The sequence below is a fragment of the Cololabis saira genome, chromosome 21, assembly GCF_033807715.1.
Source record: "Cololabis saira isolate AMF1-May2022 chromosome 21, fColSai1.1, whole genome shotgun sequence".
Taxonomy (NCBI): domain Eukaryota; kingdom Metazoa; phylum Chordata; class Actinopteri; order Beloniformes; family Belonidae; genus Cololabis; species Cololabis saira.
The window spans coordinates 7,085,246-7,096,119 of NC_084607.1; the positions used below are offsets into that span (position 1 = coordinate 7,085,246).

Genomic DNA, 10,874 nt, shown 5'->3' on the forward strand with positions numbered 1-10,874 from the left:
GTATTTTCCTGAATCAAATGAACTGAAAGAGTAACTTTGATATTGTTTGTTGCACCATGGTGATGAAATGTTTTGTTTACATCCCTGTATATTATTTGGTGCAGCATAATGATATGAGTATTATTTCTTCACAGGGAAATGATCAATGCATTAAATCCCCTCTACAAGCCCCCCACGAGGCATATGCTCTCCAACCACTTTGTACCTGCATGGTACAATGTAGAGAAGCAAAATGTCAAATCAGCATTAGAAAAAGCTAGCAAAGTAGCAATTACTAGTGATGGCTGGACCAGCATTTGCCAGGACCATTACCTAACATTAACAGCACACTACATTACTGAGGGTAGAATGCAACAGAATGTCCTTGTTACAAAGGCAGTCTACAGAGCACAAACAGGAGATGTGGTGGCAGAGGAAATTGGGGATGTTTTAGATGAGTATGGGATAAGAGAAAAAGTTAGTGCTATCACAGTGGACAATGCAGCCAACATGGATGTAGCCGTTAAAAAGCTGCACATCATTAAGATAGGCTGCTTTGCTCACACATTGAATCTTGCAGCTCAAACTATTTACACACTCAACTCAGTTGCAAAATGGGCAGCAAAGATTCGAGAAGTAGTTGTGTGGATGAAGAGGTCATCAATGGCCAAGGTTGTGCTCCGTGAAAAGCAAGACCTTCTTAGTAAGATACTCTATCAATACACTGCATTTTACACGTTTTAGATGTTTCCCTGCCTCAAAACAACCCTGATAGACAAGGCGGTGTCACCAACAGAGTTGTGTAAACCTTGATGACATGTTGATGACGACCAGTGATTAGAATCAGGTGTGTTGAAGACAGGGAAACATCTAAAACATGCAGTAGACTAGCCCTTGAGTCCCGGCTTGTGTGCACCCCTGACTATGACCAAACCTCTCTTTTTTATTTCGTTTTTTTATGTTTTTGTTATTTGTTTCTGTTATTTACTGCAGGAATTGTTGAAGTTAAAAAAAGGAAGTCCTCCTGATATTATTGTTCTGATGAGAGAGTGATATGTATGTGTGCAGCAGATGTCAAGGAAAGTAAGTGTAAGTGTTAGTGTTAAAATGTCAACTTAAAGTGTTAACATCTATAGTACTGATGTGGATGAAATAAAATTATTTCTGTTCTTGATATATTCTATTTATTTACTTTCTAATTAATATTGGTATCGGAGTCGGTATTCGAAAAGAATCGGAATCGAAATGAGGATTCGAAATAGAAATCGGATTCGATGAAAATGCAAACGATACCCATCCCTATATGTGTGTGTGTGTGTGTGTGTGTGTATGTATATGTATATGTGCGTGTGTATGTACATGTGAGAGATTAAATTGTTGTGCTGGCCAGCATTTGACCCACACTTCCTCCCAGCGACTCTAGACCATAGATATAGTCGCATGGCGAAGCAAGGCATAACCTCTATGTGTCGGATAGTAACAAACGGAGTCTTTGATGAATTTGAGGATATACATCAGACTTATGGGGTGGAGAAGGGGGATTCTTACAGGTGTCTGCAGATCCGCAACTTTTTCCTAATGGAAACGAGGAGTTATGATTCAGCAGAGCCTTCCAAAATAATTTATTGACGCGTATTGTCACCAATGTTTTGTTGAGGACCCAAACGCAGGAAAGCAGGAGGCAGGAGTTCACCAAAAGCAGGATTTATTAAGCAAAAACGCTGCTGAGCAGGATAAAAAAACTCAGAACTAGGATCAAAAACCAGGCCAACACATGGTCATGGTTCCGGGGGCCGTCCTCGGGACCGGGCAGACCGGCGAGACAGTTCGGGGGGTCGCCCTCGGAGCTGGGCTGACCGGCGAGACGGGTCAGGAGGTCGGCCTCGGGGCGTAGCAGGCAGGTCAGGAGGTCAGTCTCGGGACGTAGCAGGCGGATCAGGCAGAACCTGAGGAGCCGGCTTCGGGGCAGACGGGATATGAGGAGTAGGCTTAGGGGCAGACGGGATACGAGGAGCCGGCTTAGGGGCAGACGGGATACGAAGAGCCGGCTTCGGGGCAGACGGGATACAAGGAGCCGGCTTCGGGGCAGACGGGATACAAGGAACCGGCTTTGGGGCAGACGGGATACAAGGAGCCGGCTTCGGGGCAGACAGGAGACGAGGAGCCGGCTTCGGGGGAGAAAGGATCCTCGGAGCTGGCTCGGGGGGACACCGGGTTCTTGGCACTGGCTGCGGGGGGTCCGGGACCATCACAGGAGCTGGAACAGGGGCTGATGCGTCCGGGACCACCGCTGACACAGGAGCAAGCTGGGGCTGGTGCCGACGCGGCATGCGCCCTCTTGCGCGCTTGCCGCCCTTGCACGGCGGCAGCACATTAACAATGAATGGGAAAGCTGCTGGCGGCTGCTGCTTTGCACGCTTTGTGAAAGCCCTTTTTTTCCTTCCGTTTTTTCTCCACCTCCCGAGTCTGACGTTCCTCTCTCTCTGGTTCTCCGGCGCAGCATCCCGATAAAACGGCGTCTCCAGGACCGCCTCCTTCTTCCCCGACGTCAGCAGCCCTTCACACAGGGAGTTGTAGATCTTCTTCCACGAGCTCATCTCTGAGCACCAGAGACCGGCTCGGGCCCTGATGAACTGCGACACCTTGGTCTCGCTGCCTTTGGCCAGGCTAATGCTGTCCTTGCAGATGAAGAAGATGTCCATCCCGATGAAGAGGCCATTGGCCGCGATGAGGCCGGCTCTGACCGTCTGGGAGGCAGCCAGAGACCCTTCGGCGGCTGCCTGCCCAACTTCTGGGATGTCCGAGGCCACCCACGGGACGTTACGTAGAGCTTTATCCTCCTGAGCCAGAACTTTACCAGCACCGGAGATCAGTTCTTCACTCTTCAACACCTCGACAGCCAAGCACCCGTCTACGAAGGAATCGATGCCTCTGGCAACGGTAAAAACCTTAAAGAGCAGCTTTCCCACGCCCCAAGCCAGATCTAACCTGCTCGAGATGGCTTGTCTGGTCACCTCATCCAGAGAGTCCTGGAGTTTCGTCACATCCTCCATGAAGCTTTGGAGGACTTCCCCGGCTTTCTTCTGCTGCGTGTGGTTGACTCCCACTTGGGTGGCGGTCGTGACGATGCTGTTGACCCCGCTGGTGACCCCCAAGCCGAGGCCGGTCGTGGTCAGAGCGAGAGACACTCCCGCTGTGACAGGGATCAGCGCCAGACCGGCGATGGACAGCACGCCCCCGACTACGCCCACCGAGCTGCCCGCCACGCTGGAGATCTTCGCTCCTTTACTCATCCGGTCCAACTGAACCGCGTTTCCCTCCAGCTCGGTCAGCGACCGCAGCATCCTGGGCTGGCGCTCGCTGAACTCTTTCATGAAACTGTGATACGAGTCCTCCTGGAACAAGAACACCATCCGGAAGTGTGTGTCCATCCTGGGAAAGTAACATTTAAAACGGAGGGGTAAGTGAAATGTATATAAATCGACATCAGTTTTGGTGAGATTAAAGGGTACAGCATCATGGGAGTTAAACTTCTAGGATAAGCAGAAGGGGGGGGGGGGGGGGGGTGCTGTCCATCACAGCCTCGTTGGTGTAAATGGTTTGAAAACATCCCCAAAAAGTTCTGATATAATGAAAATCAAAAAATACATGTTCAATAGTTTCAATATCTGGGTCACAGAATTTACAATTATTACAATCTATATTAAATCTTTGTCTAAGAAAACCATTGCAAGGGTAGATATCAATTCAAATCTTAAAATGAGTTTCTTTAGCTTTTGGAGCAACCGGGAGAGAGAGGTACTTGGTTCTGGTCATTAGAAAAGCCATGTATAGTGTACAAAACAATTCAGGGAAGTTTTGATGATTTGATGACTGATTTGGGGATTTTATGAATTGTTATCGGATCATTCAAAGGAAAATCAATTCAAACCGATGAACCGATTTTTTTTAACCCAGCCCTAAGCACAGACATCGTCAGGGAAGAAGAATGTGAATAAAAGGCCAGGTAAGTGAAGAGATATAACCTCCACAAAGAGATTAAACTGTTGTGCTGGTCAGCATTTGACCCACACTTCCTCCCAGCGACTCTAGACCATAGACATAGACGCATGGCGAAGCAAGGCATCACCTCTATGTGTCGGATAGTAACAAACTGAGTCTTTGATGAATTTGAGGATATACATCAGACTTATGGGCTGGAGAAGGGGGATTCTTACAGGTGTCTGCAGATCCACAACTTTTTCCAAATGGAAACGAGGAGTTACGATTCAGCAGAGCCTTCCAAAATAATTTATTGACGCGTATTGTCACCAATGTTTTGTTGAGGACCCAAACGCAGGAGAGCAGGAGGCAGGAGTTCACCAAAAGCAGGATTTATTAAGCAAAACCAAAAACGCTGCTGAGCAGGATCAAAAAACTCAGAACTAGGATAAAAAACCAGGCCAACACATGGTCATGGTTCCGGGGGCCGTCCTCGGAGCTAGGCTGACCGGCGAGACGGGTCAGGAGGTCGCCCTCGGGACGTAGCAGGCAGGTCAGGGGGTCGGTCTCGGGGCGTAGCAGGTGGGTCAGGAGGTTGGTCTCGGGACGTAGCAGGCGGGTCAGGGGGTCGGTCTCGGGGCGTAGCAGGCGGGTCAGGAGGTCGGTCTCGGGACGTAGCAGGCAGGTCAGGGGGTCGGTCTCGGGACGTAGTTGTGATGTACTCTCCCGCTGGGTCCATCTTGGCTGGTCTGTTCTGTCACAAATGTTTTGTTGAGGACCCAAACGCAGGAGAGCAAGAGGCAGGAGTTCACCAAAAGCAGGATTTATGAAGCAAAACCAAAAATGCTGCTGAGCAGGATCAAAAAACTCAGAACTAGGATCAAAAACTAAACACATAGAAACACGGAGGAAGCAAACAGTACGGACCAGCAGGGAGCAGGGGAAAGACAAGACAAAGACCCTGTCCCAATACTCCCACTACCCCTTGTTTTCATCCCTATCCCTAAATTTTGCGCGTTCCCGTGAGGGTAGTGGTGTCCCAATTCCTCTTTCTACATAGGGGTAGTGAAGAAAAGTAGTGTAGTTGCTATGAATCTCTCCCTATGGATCGAGGGATTTCCGATGCTGACTAGCTGAACTAGTGACAGAAAAATTTCCCAGAATGCTTTTGTCGTCATTTGCGGACTGAATAAAAAAAAAACATGGCGGACATTTCTTATTTTTTTTGTGAATAGAAATCAATATTTTGAGTTAGTTTCTGCATAAAAATGCGTTTTGATTACTTTTCTAGCGAGAAATATATATTTTACTTTCATAATATTCACTCAGTGAATGTACATAATCACTTGTTTGCCCGTTGTTGCGAAGATCACGCCAGAATAAAGGCTGATTTATGGTTCCGCGTTACACCAATGCAGAGCCTACGGCGTAGGTTACGTGGCGACGCGCACCGTACGCCGTAGGCTCTGTGTCGATTTAACGCAGAACCATAAATCAACTCCCGAAGCCGGCAGGCAGGCAGAAATCCCGAAATTTTCGGAGCACATTTCTTAACAGGCGTAGCTACAACTGTTAGATTTCATCTATTAAACCAACATTTATCTTCCTAAATGATTTATTTCAGCCAGTGGTAATTCTCAACAGAGCTGCAGGTTTCTCCCCGGGACGACGGCGCAGGTTGACCTGGCGATCACGTCTGTACTGCTGCTGCTGCGCCCCGGTCTCATCATCTCCGAAAACATCAGATCAAATTTCTTAACAGGCGTTATTTGGATAAACTGAGCCCAGGTTGGGGATCTTAATGGTTACTTTTACGCCTGAAAAAATATTAAAACTTAATAAAGTGGCATATTAACAGCGCTACAGCTGAAATTGAAACAGCTTTTGGCTCTCAGCTTCCTGATTTTAGGGGTGGTGCTGAAAGTAGGGGTAGGGGAAGTATTGGGACAGGCCCCTGGGAAGATTTCAAGTGCCCTAAAATCTGTCCCTTCTTTTTTAGGGGTAGTGATTGAAAGTAGGGCTAGTGAAAGGAAGTAGGGGGAGTATTGGGATTGGGCCTAAATATACACAGGGATAACGAGACACAGGTGCAGACAATCAGGGCAGATGGGAAACAGGAGGGACAGAACTGAAACACAAACTGGGGGAAATGTCAAACCCTGACAAGTATAACTCATCAATCATAGGCAAATGATATAATGCATTCACGTCAATAAACAAAAATTCAACTACTACATTAGGAAGCGTTGGGAAAAGGAACTAAACATAGTGATAGCTGAGGATGTGTGGGTCCAGGTATGGGCTACAAGGTCTTCTACAACAAATTCACTGTACTGGAGATATTACAGCTGGAAAACGCCTTCATCAACATAACCAACTCTATCTGCCTAATGGTGAAGATGACTTTCACTCTTCGTCTGCAAAAGGAGAAAGGGGACATGTACGGCGTAAATGGGATTGTTATAACCACATAGACATTCAATAATTATAGTTCTTGGCTATCTGAGACTGTACCACTGAACTGTACTTGTAATCTTGTTTTTTTCTTATATTGACTGGATTGTACATTGTCTCGCCCCCCAGGACCCCCTGATGTTTGGGGTGAATCTCACCTGATGTCATCCAGCTGATTGATGTGATCAAGCATCTGCCGTATGTTCCTCTCAGTCAGACCCCGTCTGAGCTCCACCGCCACCTCCTGGACCGTCTTCAGGCTGAAGTCACTGAAGCAGCTGAGACAGACGTCGTTACTTTTCTCTTCACACAATATTCTTTATTAGAGGAATTATCTCTGTAAAATTCATGTTGTTTGTTGTTTACCTCTTCTCCATCTTCTCACAGATTTTCCTGCTGGTCTGGACGTATCGGTCCAGCTGGTAGGCCATGACGTCGGCGTTCTGAAGTCTGCGGAGGAAGAAGACGCTTGCGTCTCTCTTGAACTCCAGGAGCAGCGGACAGATGCGTCGCGCAGCGGCGATGACGGCCTGAACGTGATCCAGGCTGATTTCTTCAGGGAGGTTCAACATGTCGTTCTCCGTGAACACGTGCAGAGAGGTGACAGCCAGCTTCTCCACCACGTCCAGGAAGCAGTCCAGCTTCTCCAGACCTCCCAGCACATCCTTCAACACTGCGGCCAGCTCCTCCTCCAGCTCCTTGCGCTTGCTGTCTGCATTGAACTGAGTGAACTTGTTTCCCATGTACTCCACGAAGGCCTTTCCTTTGTCCTCCGACTGTGTGAAATGGCTCAGGTCCAAGCTGATTTTATCAGCTCTGTCTTTGATGTCCATCATCATTTGCAACTCCGTCTCCCTCCTGAGCGTCCATTTAGAGAACCTCCCACAGAACTCCCTCACCGTGTGGATGTAGGTGAGCGTATCTGTGATGTAACGAGACAAGGCCTCCTGCAGCTTTTTGCTGTAAAACAAACAGCTTCTAATTAGGATGAACAGGATAGATGTGTCTCTCTCTGCATCGTGCATCTGTCCACCATCACACTGAAATATTTTTAACTTTAAAATCTTGCTGCTGACATTCAGATCTCTGCATGGTCAGGCCCCGTCCTACATCGGAGGCTGAGATAAGATAAGATAAGATAAGATAAGATAAGATAAGATAAGATAAGATAAGATAAGATAAGATAAGATAAGCATGCAGGGGTCACGGGTGACGTGACATTGTTGTTATTTGTACTCAACATGCGCATGCGCGAGCGGAGATATCCAGTGCTTACAGCAGCGCCTGGCAGTCATTAAGGGACGAAATAGAACTCTGCATATAAATTCTTTACAACCTCCTACCGCCTTCATGCATCAGCATGTCGAGTCATGTGCAATAACTATTGCAAAATTTGTGCAGCATTGTTTCCTTTAGCATCTCTTCGTTTTATTAATCTTTTTAAATTTTTTTATTATTACATATTTATATTTATATTTTACTTATTTTTTATTTTTCTCTGCACTTTATCTATATAAGGCAGCAACTTCGATAAAGCACCTGTAATTTTATTGTGTCTACATACATATATGTTGCAACTTTTTTTTTATTTTTTACCTTGTCTGCACACATATTAATGTTTAATACCATGCTGGTAAAAACTTAAGGCATATACATGTGCATTGTTACTATATTTAATATATATACATATATACGCATACACATACATATTTATACACATAAAAACCCAGTGGGTTTTTTTTTTGGGGGGGGGGGGGGGGGGTGACATCCGCTGCTAAACCAGGAAGCAAGAACACACGGAGGCACACGTCGAGCACTGGAAATCTGCAACAAAAACCACAAACGAAACACGAAACCAACACGGAGCCGACCAAAACATGAGCAGCAATCGACCCAAATCTCGCCATGGCCGAAACCGAACAGGAAGTCGGCCATTTTGAATTAATTGTGTAATTTTGGCGCAATTTATGCAATTTCTTTGACCGTTTATGTGGCCCAAACCGTAATGTCACCCAGATGTGTTATACATCAAAATGTGCGCCAAGATCCTGCGACGATGCGCATTACTTTTCTCAGTCAAAAGCTTTTCTCACCCAGAAACCTGGGTGTAATTATTGACTCAGACCTGAACTTCAACAGCCATCTAAAGTTTATCACTAAATCTGCCCATTACCACCTGAAAAACATTGCTAGAATTAAGGGGATTCTGTCTAAACAAGACATGGAAAAACTTATTCATGCATTCATTTACAGTAGGTTGGATTATTGCAATGGCATCTTTACAGGTCTTAACAAGAAATCTATCAGGCAGCTGCAGCTGATCCAGAACGCTGCCGCCAGAGTCCTTACAAACACCAGGAAACTGGACCACATTACACCAGGAAACTGGACCATATTACACCGGTCATGAAAACGCTACACTGGCTTCCAGTTAGTCAAAGGATAGAGTTTAAAATCTTACTGCTGGTCTACAAAGACCTGAATGGTCTTGGACCAAAATACATGGTTGATCTGTTAGTTCCCTATGAAGCTCCCAGACCCCTGAGGTTCATCTGGATCTGGTTTGTTGTGTGTCCCAAGACCCAGAACCAAGCAAGGTGAGACAGCGTTCAGTTATTCTGCTCCTCACTGGTGGAACAAACTTCCTATAGACATGAGGTCTGCTCCAACTGTCAGCTCCTCCAAATCCGGCCTAAAAACATTACTGTTTACTCAAGCGTACTCCTAAATTAAATACTTACCTGCTGGACTCTACTGCCCTTATTTTTAACAGCTTGTGCTTTTTATTATTTTACTTCTTTTCTTATCATCTTATTCATAATTTTATTCAATCTTATTTGTTATTTACTGTCTAATTATGTCTTGCCGCTTTTAATGTCAACGTAAAGCTCTTTGAATCACCTTGTGTTGAATTGTGCTATATAAATAAACTTGCCTTGCCTTGCCTTACCGTGGCGACGATAGTCGCCAAAAAGCGCACCCACCCTTTCATCTGATATTCCATATTCCATAGTCCATATTTGATAGTTCCTACTTTTTGCCATAACTTTTGAATGGTTTGATATAAACAGTCATAGGTGGTGTCATTGAACTCGGTTTTGAGTCCTTGAACATAATTGCAAATTAGCCCCGCCCCTTCTTCTGATTGGTCGATATGTGATAGTTCCTATTTTCTGCAATAACTTTTGAATGGTTTGACATAACTTGTGGGTGGTGTCATCGGACATGGTTTTGAGTCATTGAACATAATTGGTGCAAATTAGCCCCGCCCCTTCTTCTGATTGGTCGATATCTGATAGTCCCTATTCTCTGCCATAACTTTTGAATGGTTTGATATAGTCGTGGCTGGTGTCATCCGCTAAATGTCCAGGCCTGAAGAATCTACATGCAAGTCATACAAGCACTTCCACTGCAGTACGCCTGAACGTGCACAAGGGTGCGAGGGCTCGTTCATCGCTGCTTGCAGCTTTAATTATTATTATTAATATTATTATAATGTTATAGATACGTCACAGACTGCCAATAGCACACTACTTATTGAATAAGAAGATTGCATCCATTCGGGGTCATGGGGGTCTGCTGTGTTGGGGTAAAGCCTAGCCTATACAGGAAAGGCAGGTTCACCTCTTTAGGTTTTCAATCCCTGCAGGGCCACAACCTGTTTCTTAACCTCTTTATTTACAGTTTGGTTCATATTGATGCCACAGGATTCCGCTTTCACACATCTAGATCCACACACTGATTTCTGATATACATATATTGATATGTTTGGGCCAACTACTCCATTTAAATATCTGAAATTAAAAAAAAACCCCAGTAGAGAGTCGTCACTTTAATCTCGGCAGCAGTTATAGCAGACGTCACCAAAGTAAAACTTCTTTTACGACCATTTCGACCAATATTTAAATACAACCTGATAAATGAAGAACTTTGAGCACTTATTTAAATGCCAATATGAATTGAATAATTTAAAGAAGCCCAGAAACATGTTTTTAGCTGGGAAACTCCAGAAATGTGCCTTTAAGGAACAGCTGGTGGAGGAAACACCACCAATGTTGCCTCTGTCTAAACATTTCTAAAAGTGAAAAGCAGCCTGGATTACAGATGTTTATTTAGTTAAGTCCCTCTGTGAGATATTTACGTTATAAACAGTCCCATGTTGTTGTTTTTCAGTATCAGAACAGACAATAAAACTTTACCTTGCTTCAGACATCTCTCTCCTCTTTCTTCACAAGTCTTCACAAGTAACGAGGTTGGTGATCTGCTTCGTTAGGAGCTTCACGGAAAGGAAACAATATAACCATAACTCGGGGAGAAAGGCTGTAATAACGTTTTACTAGCGCCACATCGTTATACAATGTGACTTCACCAGGACAAACAAATATTGTTTCAACAGTGTGTATGATACTGTAATAAACCGTTTATCTAAGGGTAAACATTAGGTCACACTGAGCAGGCTG

General features: G+C 45.2%; 1 protein-coding gene across 1 annotated transcript; it reads right to left on the minus strand.

Moving 5' to 3' along the window:
- Window positions 1-1,998: 1,998 nt before the first annotated feature.
- Window positions 1,999-7,439, minus strand: LOC133422566 (uncharacterized). Its single transcript, XM_061712585.1, has 4 exons — window positions 6,781-7,439; window positions 6,573-6,692; window positions 2,330-3,411; window positions 1,999-2,117 (listed from the first exon to the last, which is right to left on the minus strand). Exons 1-4 carry the CDS (start codon window positions 7,437-7,439, stop codon window positions 1,999-2,001), a joined length of 1,980 nt encoding a protein of 659 aa, XP_061568569.1.
- Window positions 7,440-10,874: the final 3,435 nt, after the last annotated feature.

Coding starts and splice junctions, on each gene's coding strand:
- LOC133422566 (XM_061712585.1), bottom strand. CDS start 7,439: ATGCACGATGCAGAGAGAGACACATCTATCCTGTTCATCCTAATTAGA. Junction 6,693..6,780: donor TGTGAGAAGATGGAGAAGAG/GTAAACAACAAA, acceptor CGTCTGTCTCAG/CTGCTTCAGTGACTTCAGCC. Junction 2,118..2,329: donor GCTGCCGCCGTGCAAGGGCG/GCAAGCGCGCAA, acceptor TCTGCCCCGAAG/CCGGCTCCTTGTATCCCGTC.